Source organism: Scyliorhinus canicula, chromosome 1, assembly GCF_902713615.1.
Source record: "Scyliorhinus canicula chromosome 1, sScyCan1.1, whole genome shotgun sequence".
NCBI lineage: Eukaryota > Metazoa > Chordata > Chondrichthyes > Carcharhiniformes > Scyliorhinidae > Scyliorhinus > Scyliorhinus canicula.
The window spans coordinates 309,195,926-309,216,757 of NC_052146.1; the positions used below are offsets into that span (position 1 = coordinate 309,195,926).

At 54.4% G+C, this 20,832-nt stretch overlaps 1 protein-coding gene and 1 long non-coding RNA gene across 2 annotated transcripts in view; one reads left to right on the plus strand and one right to left on the minus strand.

Moving 5' to 3' along the window:
• LOC119976688 (butyrophilin-like protein 2) overlaps positions 1-20,401 on the plus strand; it is a 37,625-nt gene extending 17,224 nt beyond the window's left edge. The window contains exons 2-6 of the mRNA XM_038817390.1: positions 3,006-3,359; positions 5,544-5,828; positions 7,327-7,611; positions 16,382-16,510; positions 20,202-20,401. Of these exons, the coding sequence (XP_038673318.1) occupies positions 3,006-3,359; positions 5,544-5,828; positions 7,327-7,611; positions 16,382-16,510; positions 20,202-20,230 (1,082 nt within the window). The 3' untranslated portion in view covers positions 20,231-20,401. The remainder of the gene's footprint in view (positions 1-3,005; positions 3,360-5,543; positions 5,829-7,326; positions 7,612-16,381; positions 16,511-20,201) is intronic.
• LOC119976701 overlaps positions 1-20,832 on the minus strand; it is a 47,003-nt gene that overhangs the window by 12,832 nt on the left and 13,339 nt on the right. The window lies entirely within an intron of this gene.

Genomic DNA, 20,832 nt, shown 5'->3' on the forward strand with positions numbered 1-20,832 from the left:
GAACTGCAGCAGCCTCACGGCACAGAGGTCCCAGGTTCGATCCCGGCCCTGGGTCACTGTCCATGTGGAGTTTGCACATTCTCCCCGTGTCTGCGTGGGTTTCACCCCCACAACCCAAAGATGTGCAGGGTAGGTGGATTGGCCACGCTAAATTGCCCCTTAATTGGAAAAAATGAATTGGGTACTCCAAATTTTACAAAAGAAAAATATTGGGTGCTGGCAGGGCGAGGGTCAACCATTCGGATCCCCCGCAGGATGCTGCCATCTTACACAGTGAATTCATGGTGTTTAGATAGGAAGGGCTTCAGGTCCTTTGCAGGCTGTCCCTGGATTCGGCTGCTCGGGATCGCGTGGCGTAATTTCACCAATGTGGGGTCTTTCTGGGTCTATGTCTGGATCTGCCTGGTGGACGCCAGGGTGTCCATAAAATTTAGTCATGGTGGCCTCGCCCATTCTCGGAGGGAGGGACGAGCTTATGGGTAACGGCAGACAACTCGGGACGTCAGCTTGGCTACGTGCGTCCTGGGGCGGTGCTCGTACACCACCATGGAGCGTACTCAGCGCTGACTCCGAGCCGAGGCGATGGGGGGGAATCGTCTTGTCCTCCTTGAACAGTCCCAACAGGGATTCATGGCCTGTGATTATTGTAAAATGTCGGCGAAGACCCTTCTTCACTCCGAATATCAGGGCCAGATCCTCTTTATCGATTGGTGCATATCGTCGCTCCGCATCTGCGAGGATTCGCGACGCATATGTAATTGGCCGCTCGGCGCCATCGTCCCACCGAGGGGAGAGGACCCCCCCTACTCCGTAGGGAGAGGCAGCGCATGTTAGTACCAGCGGCCGCGTGGTAGTGTAGTGCGCTAAGATACAGGACAACAGCTGCTGTGGCTTCACTTCTGTGAATGATTCGTCCTTTGGCAGCTGCCATGACCACTTCTGGTTTTTGTTTAGCAAAGTATGTGGGGGGGTGTGGGGGGGGGTGTGGGGGGGGGGGGGGGGGGGCAGGAAAGAGGCCATGTTGGGGATACACTTCCCATAATAATTGACGGGGTCCAGGAACGACTTCAAATCAGTCATTTTCTGTGGGGACGGTGCCCTTTTTATGGCCTGCACTTTGTCATCTGCAACGTGCAGCCTGCCCTCGTCGACACGGTAACCGGGATATGTCAACTCGCTGGCCTGAAACACGTACTTTTACCGCTTGAGGTGGAAGCTTGTATCCCAGAATCAACATGGGACTTCCTCCAAGGTCTCCAGACGTTCTTTTGCAGTGGCTCCACATCATCCAGGTACACTGCCACCCTAGGCAGCCCTTGAAGAATATTTTCCATTTCACGCTGAAAAATGTTGCGCGCCGATGAGAGTCCAAAAGGCAGATGAGTTAATTCATACAACCCCTAATGGGTGTTGACGGTGATGAACTGCCTGGATGTCATAGCAACCTTCAGCTGGAGGTACGTATGCCTCATATCCAGTTTGGTAGAAGTGTGACCTCCAGCCAGATGTGTAGAGGTCTTTGATACGCAACGTGAGCCACCGGTCAAGGCGGGATGCTCTGTTGACAGTCAATTTATAGTCTCTGCAAAGGCAAACCGACTTGTCGGGCTTTAGTACTGGAACCACCGGCACATCCCATTTCACAAACTGTACCGGGCATATTATACCAAGGTGCCCCACATGTCTAAGTTTGGCCTCTACCTTGGTGAACAATGATGTGGAGATGCCGGCGTTGGACTGGGGTGGGCACAGTAAGAAGTCTTACAGCACCAGGTTAAAGTCCAACCTGTTTGTTTCGAATCACTAGCTTTCGGAGCGCAGCTCCTTCATCAGGTGAATGAAGAGGTGGGTGACACAAACACAGCAGATATAGACAAAGTCAATGATACTTGGTGAGCAATTCATGGGGAACCGGTCTTGCCCTGAAATATTTAGGCAAGGCCTTTGGATCCATATAGATCTTTGGCCTTGCTCCTTTGATTTTGACAAAGCCCTCCCGAAACATGGGATATTTCCCAATGACTTCATTTAAACCACCGGTTTGCATCCTGAAGATTTTCTGCCTGTCCATTTCAATCTTTTGCAGCTAGTCTCTGCTGACCTGAGTGGGTCCGGGTCCTTGCATGCCCTTTGGGCGATTCCGACCATCTGTTGCCCGGAGTGACTGGGATCACGGTGCTTCTTATAATTCATGGAGGCTCCCCCGTGTACATGGCCAACTGGTCCTGGAGTCCCGCAGACACAAGGGCGCGGAGGTGCCTGAAGGTCTGTAATGGAGCCAGCAGTTCCGTGCTCATTTCCATTTCCAAGGGGTAACAGTGGACCCGGAGTTTAATTTCGATTGGGGCAATGCTGGGGGTGGTGATGCCGTTTAACTGCTTTAGTTTGTGCTGTTGGTGTACTTACAGGGCCTGGGCCTGTGGTGGATTGTTTATGTGTCAGTGAGTGTGTGTGTGTGTGTGTGTGTGTGTATGACAATGAATGTCTGTGATAGTGAGTGCGAGAGTGTGCCTGCGTATGGCAGTGGATGTGTGCGTGTGATAGTGAGTGTGTCTGTGTGAGTGACAATGAATGTGACAATGATTGTGAGTGTGTGTGACAGTGTGTGTGTGTGATAATGTGTGTGTGTGTGAAAGTGAGTGTGTGTGACAATGCGTGCGTGTGTGTGTATGCAACAACAAATGTGGGTATGACAGTGAGTGTGAACGTGTGACAGTGAGTGAGCGTGAGTGTGTGACTGTGTGTGTGGGCGTATGCATGACTGTAAGTGTGAATGTGTGTGTATGAGACTGTGAATGTGTGACTGTGAGTGTATGTGTGTGTCAGTGTGTGTGAGTGTGTGTGGGTGTATGCATGACTGGAAGTGTGAATGTGTGTGTATGAGACTGTGAATGTGTGATTGTGAGTGTATATGTGTGTCAGTGTGTGTGAGTGAGTGTGTGTGTGTGTCAGTGTCACTGTAACCTCTAGCTTGACCTTTGGTATGAAATAAGTGGTGTTTGCAGTTCCAGGCATGTTCCTTGTGGGATGTGACAGTGACAGAATCCCAATCAAGGTTGGCGAGGATCTGATCACACCCTGTTACTTTTATTCACAATATGAACCTCAACTTGTTTCCATTGTGTGGGAGAGACTGGGGCCCAGGAGATTGGTTCAGCAATACCTTCACAACACAAGTCGCCATGGCCAGCAAGACGCAGCCTATCAAAACAGAAGCCAGATGTTTGAGAATGAGATTGCTGAAGGAAACGTGTCATTAAGGTTGAACAACATGAGTTTATCTGATACAGGGACGTACAGACTGAATGTGAGTTCTAACTCAGGTACAGGTTATAAAGATATCAACATCAGTGTAGGAGGTAAGAGCTGTGGTTTCAACCCAGTCCCATTACTTACTGACTCAACAACCTCTCGGTGATCAACATCTCACAGTCGTGTATCCCCTTTGGTGAACCAGGTTCATCTTAAAGTGCTGTACCTGTCCTGGGAGTGTTTGATGGGGACAGTGTAGAGGGAGCTTTACTCTGTATCTAACCCCGTGCTGTACCTGTCCTGGGACTGATGGGGACAGTGTAGAGGGAGCTTTACTCTGTCTCTAACCCCGTGCTGTACCTGCCCTGGGAGTGGTTGATGGGGACAGTGTAGAGGGAGCTTTACTCTGTATCTAACCCCGTGCTGTACCTGTCCTGGGAGTGTTTGATGGGGACAGTGTAGAGGGAGCTTTACTCTGTATCAAACCCCGTGCTGTCCCTGCCCTGGGAGTGTTTGATGGGGACAGCGTAGAGGGAGCTTTACTCTGTATCTAACCCCGTGCTGTACCTGTCCTGGGAGTGTTTGATGGGGACAGTGTAGAGGGAGCTTTACTCTGTATCTAACCCTGTGCTGTACCCGTTGTAGCGCTAACAATCACCACACCTGTCCTGGGAGTGTTTGATGGGGGGGGGTCAGGTGCTTTTTGGCCCCGATTTTTTGGCGCTCATTTTTTTGGCCCACCACGGTTTGCCGCCAAAGCATGTAAATAAATGGATTAAATTAAACTAGGATAAAAATACGAAACTTTTATTCTGTGAGAAAATTTAGGTTTGTCTTTCTTACTTAAAATACTTCCAGCCATTTCTACAAACTTTACTGATTCTCATAAATTTTTATGAGAACCAGTAAAGTAAAATTAGACTTAACTACTTTTAAATTTTTAGAGTAAAATTCTAAGAGTATGTTGCGCTACAGAACTAGGTGGAATTTTGGTGGAACTAGGTACAGAACTACACTTAAAATGTTGGTTTTAAAAGTGGTTATTAAGTAGGTAATTAAGATCCGGCGCCAAATCGTTGAATGCCAAAACAATCGGCGCCAAACCAATTCAGCGCCAATAAAGCGGCGCCAAAATGGCGGGGCCAAAATGGTACCATTCCCTGATGAGGACAGTGTAGAGGGAGCTTTACTCTGTATCTAATCCCGTGCTGTACCTGTCCTGGGAGTGTTTGATGGGGACAGTGTAGAGGGAGCTTTACTCTGTATCTAACCCCGTGCTGTCCCTGTCCTGGGAGTGTTTGATGGGGACAGTGTAGAGAGAGCTTTACTCTGTATCTAACCCTGTACTGTACCTGTCCTGGGAGTGTTTGATGGGGACAGTGTAGAGGGAGCTTTACTCTGTATCTAACACCGTGCTGAACCTGTCCTGGGAGTGTTTGATGGGGACAGTGTAGAGGGAGCTTTACTCTGTATCTAACCTGGTGCTGTACCTGTCCTGGGAGTGTTTGATGGGGACAGTGTCGAGGGAGCTTTACTCTGTATCTAACCCCGTGCTGTACCTGTCCTGGGAGTGTTTGATGGGGACAGTGTAGAGGGAGCTTTACTCTGTATCTAACCCCGTGCCGCACCTGTCCTGGGAGTGTTTGATAGGGACAGTGTCGAGGGAGCTTTACTCTGTATCTAACCCCGTGCTGTACCTGTCCTGGGAGTGTTTGATGGGGACAGTGTAGAGAGAGCTTTACTCTGTATCTAACCCCGTGCTGTACCTGTCCTGGGAGTGTTTGATGGGGACAGCGTAGAGGGAGCGTTACTCTGTATCTAACCCTATGCTGTACCTGTCCTGGGAGTGTTTGATGGGGACAGTGTAGAGGGAGCTTTACTCTGTATCTAACCCCGTGCTGTACCTGTCCTGGGAGTGTTTGATGGGGACAGTGTGGAGGGAGCTTTACTCTGTATCTAACCCCGTGCTGTACCTGTCCTGGGAGTGTTTGATGGGGACAGTGTAGAGGGAGCTTTACTCTGTATCTAACCCCGTGCTGTACCTGTCCTGGGAGTGTTTGATGGGGACAGTGTAGAGGGAGCTTTACTCTGTATCTAACCCCGTGCTGTACCTGTCCTGGGAGTGTTTGATGGGGACAGTGTAGAGGGAGCTTTACTCTGTATCTAACCCCGATCTGTACCTGTCCTGGGAGTGTTTGATGGGAATAGTGTAGAGGGAGCTTTACTACTGAATCGTTTCTTTAACCTGTTTTATTTGGTGAACAATATTTGTCTTTCTTCTGTTCTTTGAGCCATGGGTCATTCTCCCAGATTTTACTCGTTTGTAACGAAGAGGAACCACTCGGTATTGATCTGTGAGTCTGTGGGCTGGTACCCGGCGCCCAGCGTGACCTGGCAAACCCGGAGCGGGCGGAACATCACCAAATACTCTCAGACCCACGAGACGGACAGCCGGGACGGCATGGTGCGGGTGCGCAGTGCGATAGAATTCCCCACTGGCTCCAACGGCAGTTACACCTGCAGCATCTGGAACCCACTCTTCCACCAAGGCACCTCGTCCAATTACACGCTGCCCTGTGAGTACCATACAACCCAGCCTGACCGTAATAGGGCCTCGCCCCACCTCCAGACATCCCAAAGTGTGCTCCAGCTGGCTAAACTATTCCGAAGCACGTGCACACGGTTGTAATGCAGCAAGGAGAGCAGCCGGTTTAATCACGGCACCCCCCTACCCCTCCCCTCCCCCCCGCAGTGCAGCAATCTCTCAGTCTTCCCATTTGAAATTTGAAAGTTTAAGACGTTGGAGAGGTGGCTCCTGAGATGTGCTTTCTCTCTATTGGCCATTCAGCAGACTGCTGCACTTCCCCAGGGGCCTATTCTGTGGAGGATCTACCGTCTGGCCACTACGTGGTCAATTTGGGGATGGTGGGCAGGTAACAGTTTGCCCCACAATGTGTGGGGCTTTGATCCCCATTTGACACTGACATCCGGGTCCTGTCACCAGGTGTCCGCCGCCATGCCTGTTTGTCCTTCCCCAGGGTAGGGTTTGCTTCCTCCTCTGTTAAATTTCACTGAGAATCTCACCCCCATTTTCAGCTTTTGTTCATCTTGTTTTGTTAATTAGTTAATGCTCGATAGTGACTTGGGTGTGACTCCTTGCAGTGTGAGGTGCCAGGGAGGGTAAAGGAAGGGGGTAGGGGGAGGGGGGGGAAACTGAAGTGAGGGGGAGGGGACAGAGAAAATAAACCCAAATCTGTGTTTTAAACAGGCCTTTACTTTTTGATCCTTTCACGGGATGTGGGGAATCGCTGTCTGGGCCAGCATTTGGTGCCCATCTCTAATTGCTCTTGTTAGGTCAGTGCTGTGTGTCTGGAGTCACATGGACGCCATGTGACACAGTGAGTAGGGGCGGCAAATTTCCTTCCCCAAAGGGCATTCGTGAAACAAATGATAGAGTCATAGAATCGCTATAGTGCAGAAGGAGGCCATTCGGCCCATCGACTGCACTGCCGCTCTGAAAGAACCCCCACTCCCCCACCCTATCCGCATAACCCAGTAACCTCACCTAACCCTTCGGACACTAGGGAAATTGGTCGTGACCAATCCACCTAACCCGCACATCTTTGGACTGTGGGAGGAAACCGGAACACCCGGAGGAAACCCACGCAGACAGGGGGAGAACGTGCAGACTCCGCACAGACAGTGACCCGAGGCTGGAATCGAACCCGGGTCCCTGGCGCTGTGAGGCAACAGTGCTAATCGCTGTGTCACCGTGCCACCCCATAATCAATGACAGTTGTCATGGTCACCATCAGACTCACTGATACCCCAGATTTTAAAATAATGAATTGAATTTAAATTCCACCAGTTGCCATGTCCCCAGACCATTAGCCCAGTATCATTGCCACTTTACCCGTGCCTCAGGCTGCAGCCCAGCATTAGGCCCCAGGAGGGTTCCAGTATTCCGGGAATTCACTGCCCCATTCCCGAGGGGCTTTTACCGCCTAGTTTTAGTCGGGGAGAGAGATCTTGAAGTGGTGCCGCTGAAAGCTGTTTGTGTTTGTCTTGTATCAGCTCTTGGGCTTGGTCCATTCATCGAGTCGCGGGTAACTGGCAGTGGGCGCTCAGTGCTGACCTGCCAGTCCTCTGGCTGGAACCCCACCCCCGAGGTCAGCTGGCGAAACGACCTGGGTCACACCGTGGCCAAGTTCCTGCAGACTGAGCTGAGCAACGGCAGTGACGGGGGCGTGTCCGTGAGGAGCACCCTAAAGCTGGAGGCCGGGTCAAACGGCAACTACACCTGCATCATCTGGAACCCCACCTTAAAGCAAGGATTGTGCCATCGCTTCACCGTCCTGAGTGAGTATGACCCGGAGATTTATTGCCAGCTGGATATTGCCTCCCCGGATCTCGGGTCACGGTGATATGGACAGGCTGCCCAAACAGCCTCGGAGCTGTCCGGGAGGAGGTAGGGGAGGGACTGGGACCCTGTGATTGAGAGCAATCTGGATACACGCCCTGTCGTGAGGACACTCTGGACATTGTGCTCCCTGCGTTCAGGAAATCGGGGCTAACACTGAGGAATATGCAGCTGAACCTGAACACCAGTGAGCTGGCACAGTCTGTAGCTGACTCCCTGACTGGGATTTAACGGCTAAATTAGCCCTGGGCACAAATCACAGAAAGGCCACTCAGTCCCGCGAGAGGACAAGAAGCGGATTTGTGCCGGCAAGATTAGAGTTTGGGATCTGCTCCGCGCCCCTCTCCACTGTCACACTCCGGTTCACCCTCAGGAAGGGTGTCAGCCGGATTTGCGTACAGTTCGATATAATGAGGCCGCCAGAGCGAATCACTGCAAAGCAGACATGGTGCTGGGGAAACAGAGGGAGAGACTGGGGAAACGCCCGGGTGGTGAGGGACATGGTCAGGCAGTGCCCTGGCACTATCACTCTGGCACTGTCACTCTGGCACTGTTGGGGTGGCACTGTCGGGGTGGCACTGTCAGGGTGGCACTGTCGGGGTGGCACTGTCAGGATGGCACTGTCAGGGTGGCACTGTCAGGGTGGCACTGTCAGGGTGGGACTGTCACTCTGGCACTGTCAGCCTGGCACTGTCAGGGTGGCACTGTCAGTGTGGCACTGTCAGTGTGGCACTGTCAGCCTGGCACTGTCAGCCTGGCACCGTCGGGGTGGCACTGTCAGTGTGGCACTGTCACTCTGGCACTGTCAGCCTGGCACTGTCAGCCTGGCACTGTCACTCTGGCACTGTCACTCTGGCACTGTCAGCCTGGCAATGGCAGGGTGGCACTGTCAGCCTGGCACTGTCACTCTGGCACTGTCAGGGTGGCACTGTCAGCCTGACACTGTCAGCCTGGCACTGTCAGGGTGGCACTGTTACTCTGGCACTGTCACTCTGGCACTGTCAGGGTGGCACTGTCACTCTGGCACTGTCAGGGTGGCACTGTCAGGGTGGCACTGTCACTCTGGCACATTCAGGGTGGCACTGTCAGGGTGGCACTGTCAGGGTGGCACTGTCACTCTGGCACTGTCACTCTGGCAATGTCAGGGTGGCACTGTCACTCTGGCACATTCAGGGTGGCACTATCAGGGTGGCACTGTCAGCTTGTCACTGTCACTCTGGCACTGTCAGGGTGGCACTGTCGGGGTGGCACTGTCACTCTGGCACATTCAGGGTGGCACTATCAGCTTGTCACTGTCACTCTGGCACTGTCAGGGTGGCACTGTCACTCTGGCACATTCAGGGTGGCACTGTCAGGGTGGCACTGTCAGGGTGGCACTGTCACTCTGGCAATGTCAGGGTGGCACTGTCACTCTGGCACATTCAGGGTGGCACTATCAGGGTGGCACTGTCAGGGTGGCACTGTCACTCTGGCACTGTCAGGGTGGCACTATCAGGGTGGCACTGTCAGCTTGTCACTGTCACTCTGGCACTGTCAGGGTGGCACTGTCAGGGTGGCACTATCAGGGTGGCACTGTCAGGGTGGCACTGTCGGGGTGGCACTGTCAGGGTGGCACTATCAGGGTGGCACTGTCAGGGTGGCACTGTCGGGGTGGCACTGTCGGGTGGCACTGTCAGGTTGGCACTGTCAGGGTGGCACTGTCAGGGTGGCACTGTCGGGGTGGCACTGTCACTCTGGCACTGTCAGGGTGGCACTGTCAGGGTGGCACTGTCAGGGTGGCACTGTCACTCTGGCACTGTCAGGGTGGCACTGTCACTCTGCCACTGTCAGGGTGGCACTGTCAGGGTTGCACTGACAGGGTGGCACTGTCAGGGTGGCACTGTCACTCTGGCACTGTCCCTCTGGCACTGTCAGGGTGGTACTGTCACTCTGGCACTGTCACTCTGGCACTGTTGGGGTGGCACTGTCAGGGTGGCACTGTCAGTGTGGTACAGTCAGGGTGGCACTGTCAGGGTGGCACTGTCAGGGTGGTACTGTCAGGGTGGCACTGTTGGGGTGGCACTGTCAGGGTGGCACTGTCGGGGTGGCACTGTCAGGGTGGCACTGTCGGGGTGGCACTGTCAGTATGGTACTGTCAGGGTGGCACTGTCAGTGTGGTACTGTCAGGGTGGCACTGTCGGGGTGGCACTGTCGGGGTGGCACTGTCAGGGTGGCACTGTCAGGGTGGCACTGTCAGGGTGGCACTGTCAGGGTGGCACTGTCAGGGTGGCACTGTCACTCTGGCACTGTCAGGGTGGCACTGTCAGCCTGGCACTGTCAGGGTGGCACTGTCAGGGTTGCACTGTCAGGGTGGCACTGTCAGGGTGGCACTGTCAGGGTGGCACTGTCACTCTGGCACTGTCAGTATGGTACTGTCAGGGTGGCACTGTCAGGGTGGCACTGTCAGTGTGGTACAGTCAGGGTGGCACTGTCAGGGTGGCACTGTCAGGGTGGCACTGTCACTCTGGCACTGTCAGGGTGGCACTGTCAGGGTGGCACTGTCAGGGTGGCACTGTCAGGGTGGTACTGTCAGGGTGGCACTGTCACTCTGGCACTGTCAGCCTGGCACTGTCAGGGTGGCACTGTCAGTGTGGTACTGTCAGGGTGGCACTGTCAGGGTGGCACTGTCAGGGTGGCACTGTCAGGGTGGCACTGTCAGGGTGGCACTGTCAGGGTGGCACTGTCACTCTGGCACTATCAGGGTGGCACTGTCAGGGTGGCACTGTCAGGGTGGCACTGTCAGGGTGGCACTGTCACTCTGGCACTATCAGGGTGGCACTGTCAGGGTGGTACTGTCAGGGTGGCACTGTCACTCTGGCACTGTCACTCTGGCACTGTCAGGGTGGTACTGTCAGGGTGGCACTGTCAGGGTGGCACTGTCACTCTGGCACTGTCAGGGTGGCACTGTCACTCTGGCACTGTCAGGGTGGCACTGTCACTCTGGCACTGTCACTCTGGCACTGTCAGGGTGGCACTGTCACTCTGGCACTGTCAGGGTGGCACTGTCAGGGTGGCACTGTCACTCTGGCACTGTCAGGGTGGCACTGTCGGGGTGGCACTGTCAGGGTGGCACTGTCAGGGTGGCACTGTCAGGGTGGCACTGTCAGGGTGGCACTGTCACTCTGGCACTGTCAGGGTGGCACTGTCAGGGTGGCACTGTCACTCTGGCACTGTCGGGGTGGCACTGTCAGGGTGGCACTGTCAGGGTGGCACTGTCAGCCTGGCACTGTCGGGGTGGCACTGTCAGCCTGGCACTGTCAGGTTGGCACTGTCAGGGTGGTACTGTCAGCCTGGCACTGTCGGGGTGGCACTGTCAGCCTGGCACTGTCAGCCTGGCACTGTCAGCCTGGCACTGTCACTCTGGCACTGTCAGCCTGGCAATGTCAGGGTGGCACTGTCAGGGTGGTACTGCCAGGGTGGCACTGTCAGGGTGGCACTGTCACTCTGGCACTGTCAGCCTGGCAATGTCAGGGTGGCACTGTCAGGGTGGCACTGTCAGGGTGGCACTGTCAGGGTGGCACTGTCGGGGTGGTACTGCCAGGGTGGCACTGTCAGGGTGGCACTGTCACTCTGGCACTGTCAGCCTGGCAATGTCAGGGTGGCACTGTCAGGGTGGCACTGTCAGGGTGGCACTGTCACTCTGGCACTGTTAGGGTGGCACTGTCAGGGTGGCACTGTCAGGGTGGCACTGTCAGGGTGGCACTGTCACTCTGGCACTGTTAGGGTGGCACTGTCAGTGTGGTACTGTCAGGGTGGCACTGTCAGGGTGGCACTGTCACTCTGGCACTGTCAGGGTGGCACTGTCAGGGTGGCACTGTCAGGGTGGCACTGTCACTCTGGCACTGTCAGGGTGGTACTGTCGGGTGGCACTGTCAGGGTGGCACTGTCACTCTGGCACTGTTAGGGTGGCACTGTCAGGGTGGCACTGTCAGGGTGGCACTGTCAGTGAGGCACTGTCAGGGTGGCACTGTCACTCTGGCACTGTCAGGGTGGCACTGTCAGCCTGGCACTGTCAGTGTGGCACTGTCACTCTGGCACTGTCAGGGTGGCACTGTCAGGGTGGCACTGTCACTCTGGCACTGTCACTCTGGCACTGTCACTCTGGCACTGTCAGGGTGGCACTGTCAGAGTGGCACTGTCAGGGTGGCACTGTCAGGGTGGCACTGTCACTCTGGCACTGTCACTCTGGCACTGTCACTCTGGCACTGTCAGGGTGGCACTGTCAGAGTGGCACTGTCAGGGTGGCACTGTCAGGGTGGCACTGTCACTCTGGCACTGTCAGGGTGGCACTGTCAGGGTGGCACTGTCACTCTGGCACTGTCAGCCTGGCACTGTCACTCTGGCACTGTCACTCTGGCACTGTCGGGGTGGCACTGTCACTCTGGCATCTGTCACTCTGGCACTGTCAGCCTGGCATTGTCAGGGTGGCACTGTCAGGGTGGTACTGTCAGGGTGGCACTGTCAGCCTGGCACTGTCAGGGTGGCACTGTCACTCTGGCACTGTCACTCTGGCACTGTCAGGGTGGCACTGTCACTCTGGCACTGTCACTCTGGCACTGTCAGCCTGGCAATGTCAGGATGGCACTGTCAGGGTGGCACTGTCAGCTTGGCACTGTCACTCTGGCACTGTCAGGGTGGCACTGTCACTCTGGCACTGTCAGAGTGGCACTGTCAGGGTGGCACTGTCAGGGTGGCACTGTCAGGGTGGCACTGTCAGGGTGGCACTGTCAGGGTGGCACTGTCAGGGTGGCACTGTCAGGGTGGCACTGTCACTCTGGCACTGTCAGGGTGGCACTGTCAGCCTGGCACTGTCAGGGTGGCACTGTCAGCCTGGCACTGTCAGCCTGGCACTGTCAGCCTGGCACTGTCAGGGTGGCACTGTTACTCTGGCACTGTCACTCTGGCACTGTCACTCTGGCACTGTCACTCTGGCACTGTCAGGGTGGCACTGTCACTCTGGCACTGTCAGGGTGGCACTGTCAGGGTGGCACTGTCAGGGTGGCACTGTCAGGGTGGCACTGTCAGGGTGGCACTGTCAGGGTGGCACTGTCAGGGTGGCACTGTCACTCTGGCACTGTCACTCTGGCACTGTCAGGGTGGCACTGTCAGGGTGGCACTGTCAGGGTGGCACTGTCAGGGTGGCACTGTCACTCTGGCACTGTCACTCTGGCACTGTCAGGGTGGCACTGTCACTCTGGCACTGTCAGGGTGGCACTGTCACTCTGGCACTGTCAGGGTGGCACTGTCACTCTGGCACTGTCAGCCTGGCACTGTCAGCCTGGCACTGTCAGGGTGGGTGGCACTGTCACTCTGGCACTGTCACTCTGGCACTGTCAGCCTGGCACTGTCAGCCTGGCACTGTCACCCTGGCACTGTCAGGGTGGCACTGTTACTCTGGCACTGTCATTCTGGCACTGTCAGGGTGGCACTGTCACTCTGGCACTGTCACTCTGGCACTGTCACTCTGGCACTGTCAGCCTGGCACTGTCAGGGTGGCACTGTCAGCCTGGCACTGTCAGCCTGGCACTGTCAGGGTGGCACTGTTACTCTGGCACTGTCATTCTGGCACTGTCAGGGTGGCACTGTCACTCTGGCACTGTCAGGGTGGCACTGTCAGGGTGGTACTGTCGGGTGGCACTGTCAGGGTGGCACTGTCAGGGTGGCACTGTCAGTGTGGCACTGTCAGGGTGGCAATGTCACTCTGGCACTGTCAGGGTGGCACTGTCAGCCTGGCACTGTCAGCCTGGCACTGTCAGCCTGGCACTGTCAGCCTGGCACTGTCACTCTGGGACTGTCAGGGTGGCACTGTCAGGGTGGCACTGTCAGGGTGGCACTGTCAGCCTGGCACTGTCAGCCTGGCACTGTCACTCTGGCACTGTCACTCTGGCACTGTCACTCTGGCACTGTCAGGGTGGCACTGTCAGCCTGGCACTGTCACTCTGGCACTGTCAGGGTGGCACTGTCACTCTGGGACTGTCAGGGTGGCACTGTCAGCCTGGCACTGTCAGCCTGGCACTGTCAGCCTGGCACTGTCACTCTGGCACTGTCACTCTGGCACTGTCACTCTGGCACTGTCAGGGTGGCACTGTCAGCCTGGCACTGTCACTCTGGCACTGTCACTCTGGCACTGTCAGCCTGGCACTGTCAGCCTGGCACTGTCACTCTGGCACTGTCAGGGTGGCACTGTCACTCTGGCACTGTCACTCTGGCACTGTCACTCTGGCACTGTCACTCTGGCACTGTCAGCCTGGCACTGTCAGCCTGGCACTGTCACTCTGGCACTGTCACTCTGGCACTGTCAGGTTGGCACTGTCAGGTTGGCACTGTCAGGGTGGCACTGTCAGCCTGGCACTGTCAGCCTGGCACTGTCAGCCTGGCACTGTCAGGGTGGCACTGTCAGCCTGGCACTGTCAGCCTGGCACTGTCAGCCTGGCACTGTCAGCCTGGCACTGTCAGGGTGGCACTGTTACTCTGGCACTGTCACTCTGGCACTGTCAGCCTGGCACTGTCAGCCTGGCACTGTCAGCCTGGCACTGTCAGGGTGGCACTGTTACTCTGGCACTGTCACTCTGGCACTGTCACTCTGGCACTGTCAGCCTGGCACTGTCAGGGTGGCACTGTTACTCTGGCACTGTCACTCTGGCACTGTCAGGATGGCACTGTCAGTGTGGTACTGTCAGGGTGGCACTATCAGGGTGGCACTGTCAGGGTGGCACTGTCACTCTGGCACTGTCACTCTGGCACTGTCACTCTGGCACTGTCAGGGTGGCACTGTCGGGGTGGCACTGTCACTCTGGCACTGTCAGGGTGGCACTGTCGGGGTGGCACTGTCACTCTGGCACTGTCAGGGTGGCACTGTCAGGGTGGCACTGTCAGGGTGGCACTATCAGGGTGGCACTGTCAGGGTGGCACTGTCAGGGTGGCACTGTCAGGGTGGCACTGTCAGGGTGGCACTGTCAGTGTGGTACTGTCAGGGTGGCACTGTCAGGGTGGCACTGTCAGTATGGTACTGTCAGGGTGGCACTGTCAGGGTGGCACTGTCAGGGTGGCACTGTCAGTGTGGTACTGTCAGGGTGGCACTGTCGGGGTGGCACTGTCAGCCTGGCACTGTCAGGGTGGCACTGTCGGGGTGGCACTGTCACTCTGGCACTGTCAGCCTGGCACTGTCGGGGTGGCACTCTCAGTGTGGCACTGTCAGGGTGGCACTGTCAGGGTGGCACTGTCAGGGTGGCACTGTCAGGGTGGCACTGTCAGGGTGGCACTGTCACTCTGGCACTGTCACTCTGGCACTGTCACTCTGGCACTGTCGGGGTGGCACTCTCAGTGTGGCACTGCCAGGGTGGCACTGTCAGGGTGGCACTGTCAGTGTGGCACTGGGCCTCACTCCCAGCAGGGGACAACCTGGGCCTCACTCCCAGCAGGGGACAACCTGGGCCTCACTCCCAGCAGCGGACACCCCAGGCCGTCAACCTGTTTATTACTAACACCGAGTAAACCCAGCCTTGGAGCCTCACCTCCAGCACAACCTGGGCCTCACTCCCAGCAGGGGACACCCCAGGCCGTCAGCCTGTTTATTACTAACACCGAGTAAACCCAGCCTTGGAGCCTCACCTCCAGCACAACCTGGGCCTCACTCCCAGCAGGGGACAACCTGGGCCTCACTCCCAGCAGCGGACAACCTGGGCCTCACTCCCAGCAGGGAAAACCTGGGCCAGGAGCTCTGCAGCAGGGGACAACCTGGGCCAGGTGCTCTGCAGCAGGGACAACCTGGGCCTCACTCCCAGCAGGGAACAACCTGGGCCAGGAGCTCTGCAGCAGGGGACAACCTGGGCCTCACTCCCAGCAGGGGACAACCTGGGCCTCACTCCCAGCAGGGGACAACCTGGGCCTCACTCCCAGCAGAGGACAACCTGGGCCTCACTCCCAGCAGAGGACAACCTGGGCCTCACTCCCAGCAGGGGACAACCTGGGCCTCACTCCCAGCAGCGGACAACCTGGGCCTCAATCCCAGCAGAGGACAACCTGGGCCAGGAGCTCTGCAGCAGGGGACAACCTGGGCCTCACTCCCAGCAGTGGACACCCCAGGCCGTCAGCCTGTTTATTACTAACACCGAGTAAACCCAGCCTTGGAGCCTCACCTCCAGCACAACCTGGGCCTCATTCCCAGCCGAGGACAACCTGGGCCTCACTCCCAGCAGGGGACAACCTGGGCCTCACTCCCAGCAGAGGACAACCTGGGCCTCACTCCCAGCAGAGGACAACCTGGGCCTCACTCCCAGCAGGGGACAACCTGGGCCTCACTCCCAGCAGGGGACAACCTGGGCCTCACTCCCAGCAGGGGACAACCTGGGCCTCACTCCCAGCAGGGGACAACCTGGGCCTCACTCCCAGCAGGGGACAACCTGGGCCTCACTCCCAGCAGAGGACAACCTGGGCCTCACTCCCAGCAGGGGACAACCTGGGCCAGGAGCTCTGCAGCAGGGGACAACCTGGGCCTCACTCCCAGCAGGGGACAACCTGGGCCTCACTCCCAGCAGGGGACAACCTGGGCCTGGTGTTGTGCAGCAGAGGTGAACTCCCGGATATCGAATATCAAAGGATTTAATAATCCATGATCTCGAAAAGCTTATTGACAGGATCTGCTTTTCCGGAATCTCGTTTCTTTTCCAGCTTCCCGATATAAGGAGATCCGATCGCATTGGTATGCAGTGGGCGCCATTGTTTCCGCGGCCATCATTGCTGTTGCCACAGTGATCAAAGCAAAGAGCTTCATCAGACAGATAAAGAAGGAAAGGAAAGGTACGGGTCACAGTGTCACAGGTCACAGTGTCACAGGTCACAGTGTCAGCTCATCCATCACTCAGTGCGCAGGGCCCTCACACACACACTCGCACAAGTCAGACACACACACACATACATACACACACACACACACACATACATACACGCACACACACACATACAAAGATTGTCACACATAGACATACACGCACACGCACACACACACACACACATACATACACACACACACACACACACATACAAAGATTGTCACACATAGACATACACACACACACATACGCACACACAAGGCAGGCACACAGAGACAGACACACACATAAAGACAGGCACACATAGACACACAGTTTCATATTCCTAGGGGTGCACATCTCCAAAAATCAGTCCTGGTCCACTCATGTCGACGCTATCACCAAGAAAGCACAACAGCGCCTATACTTCCTCAGGAAACTAAGGAAATTCGGCATGTCCACATTAACCTTACCAACGTTTACAGATGCCCCATAGAAAGCATCCTATAGAGCTGCATCACAGCCTGGTATGGCAACTGCTCGGCCCAGGACCGCAAGAAACTTCAGAGAGTCGTGAACATCGCCCAGTCCATCACACAAACCTGCCTCCCATCCATTGACTCTATCTACACCTCCCGCTGCCTGGGGAAAGCAGGCAGCATAATCAAAGACCCCTCCCACCCGGCTTACTCACTCTTCCAACTTCTTCCATCGGGCAGGAGATGCAGAAGTCTGAAAACACGCACGAACAGACTCAAAAACAGCTTCTTCCCCACTGTCACCAGACTCCTAAGTGACCCTCTTATTGACTGACCTCATTAACACTACACCCTGTATGCTTCATCCGATGCCGGTGCTTATGTAGTTACATTGTGTATCTTGTGTTGCCTTATTATGTATTTTCTTTTATTCTCTTTTCTTCCCATGTACTTAATAATCTGTTGAGCTGCTCGCAGAAAAACACTTTTCACTGTATCTCGGTACACGTGACAATAAACAAATCCAATTCAATCCAATCCACACACACAAAGACAGGCATACATAGGCGCACACACACACACAAAGACAGGCACACATACACACACACAAAGACAGGCACACATAGACACACACACACACACAAAGACAGGCACACATAGACACACACACAAAGATAGGCACACATAGACACACACACACACAAAGACAGGCATACATAGACACACACACACACACAAAGACAGGCACACATAGGCGCACACACACACACAAAGACAGGCACACATAGACACACACACACACACACAAAGACAGGCACACATAGGCGCACACACACACAAAGATAGGCACACATAGACACACGCACAAAGACAGGCGCATGTAGACACACACAAAGACATGCACACATAGACCACACATAGACACACACACAAAGACAGGCACACACAGATGCACACACACGCCAAGACAGGCACACATAAACACACACACAGACACAAAGACAGGCACACAAAGACACACATAGATACACACAAAGATAGGCGCACATAGACACACACAGACACAAAGACAAGCACACAAAGAGACACATAGGTACACACAAACATAGGCACACATGGACACACACACACAAAGACAGGCACACATAGACACACACACACACAAAGACAGGCACACATAGACACGCACACAGACACAAAGACAGGCACACATAGACACACACACAGACACAAAGACAGGCGCACAAATACACACATACACACAAAGACAGGCACACATAGATACACACACACACACAAAGACAGGCACACATAGACACACACACACACACAAAGACAGGCACATATAGACACACACACACATACACAAAGAGAGGCACACATAGACACACACACACACAAAGACAGGCACACATAGACACACACACACACACACACACACACACAAATTCAGGCACATGTAATTGGATTCTTCTGCCTGCCCGCTGCAAGATGACCACAGGCGGGGCGCGGACCATATAAAGGTCCATTGGTTTTGGGTGTGAATTTCTGGTCGCCGGACAGGTGCGGCCGGAGAATCCCGTCCATAGACACCGATTCACTCACTCAGACACCCACACAGACATACACTCACAGCCACATACACACATGAAGGCAGGCACACATAGACATACACTCACAGCCACATACACACATGAAGGCAGGCACACATAGACATACACAGATACACATACATATGCGCGCAAGCCCACTCACAGTGACGCAGACAGACACACAAACAGACGCACACATACAGGCACACATACATAAAGACAGACACACACAAACAGGCACACGCACAAACACAGATACACACACACACATACAGACATACGCACAAACATACACATACAGACAGACACGCACACATACAGACAGACACACAAACATACACATACAGACAGACACACACACATACAGACAGACACACACACATACAGACGGACGCACAAACATACACATACAGACAGACACACACACATACAGACAGACGCACAAACATACACATACAGACAGACACACACACATACAGACAGACACACAAACATACACATACAGACACACACACACACATACAGACGGACGCACAAACATACACATACAGACAGACACACACACATACAGACGGACACACAAACATACACATACAGACAGACACACACACATACAGACAGACACACAAACATACACATACAGACAGACACACACACATACAGACAGACACACAAACATACACATACAGACAGACACACACACATACAGACGGACGCACAAACATACACATACAGACAGACACACACACATACAGACGGACGTACAAACATACACATACAGACAGACACACACACATACAGACGGACGCACAAACATACACATACAGACAGACACGCACACATACAGACGGACGCACACACATACAGACAGACGCACAAACATACACATACAGACAGACACGCACACATACAGACGGACGCACACACATACAGACAGACGCACACAGATACACACACATATCCAGACAGGCACATAAACTAACAGACCAATCTTTATGGCCAACTTTGTTGAGATGTTAAAAATCCTGGATTAAAGAGGATAGTGAGCCTCTTAGAGAAAGAAAAAGAAACAGTGAGGGTTTCCGAGAGAGAGAGTACATGAGAAAGAGAGACAGCTGGGGTTATTCATGAAGGACCCGCCTTCTCAGCCTTACCCCTCGCCTGAGGTGTGGGTGACCCTCAGGTTAAACCACCACCGGTCAGCTCTCCCCCCTCAAAGGGGAAAGCAGCCTATGGTCATCTGGGACTGTGGAGACTGTGGAAACCTTTATAAGGTTCTGATGAAAAAGGTAATGGGATGTGAAATGTCAACACAGTTTCTTGCTTCACATGTGCTGTTGGACTTGCTGAATTTTTCCACATTTTCAGCTTTTATTTGGTGTAAGGAGAGACAGCAGTTATATTGACAGGAGATAGAGAGTGAATGGAGGAAGTATGAGTGAGGAAGCAAAGAGTGTTGGAGGTGTAATTGAGCGAGGAAAGGGAGAAGCAGAACAATACTTTTCACCGTACCTCGGTACGCGTGACAGTAAATCCGACGTCCCACATCAGTGAGAGGCTGAGCTTATTGTTTGATGTCAAGGGTAATTTTCACTTTTACTGTCTGCAGGTCATTCTGCTTATTCCACTGCAGAGTAAGGAGGCTGGGAGATGGAGGAAGAATCGGGAAAATCCGGAACATCACATCGGCAATGAGGAGTGTTCGGGGAAACATCACACCACAGTTTACCTTCTGAATAAGAATCAATAACTGATAGTAACACAGAGTGGATTGGGCTTGAGCAGATTAAATATATATTATTAACTATGTTTGATGTTTTTAATCAATAAATGGAGGTGAGAAACAGATCTTTGACCCTTGACTCCGCAGTCGGGGTCTACCCAGGGTCGCTCTCTCCAATGGGAGAGGATGAGGATTGTAGGGAGGGTTGGTTTAGCACACTGGGCTAAATCGCTGGCTTTGAAAGCAGACCAAGGCAGGCCAGCAGCGCGGTTCAATTCCCATCCCAGCCTCCCCGAACAGGCGCCGGAATGTGGCCACTAGGGGCTTTTCACAGTAACTCCATTGAAGCCTACTCGTCACAATAAGCCATTTTCATTTCGTTTCATTTTTCCATTTCAGAGTGAGCTGAGTGGAGTCTCACTGGGAAGAGTTGAGATACTGAAAGTTTCCTTGTACAGAGTCTCAGAGCTTTTAATGGGGAGAGGGCAGCAGCAGGAGGAGGAGAGGAGCTATTGTA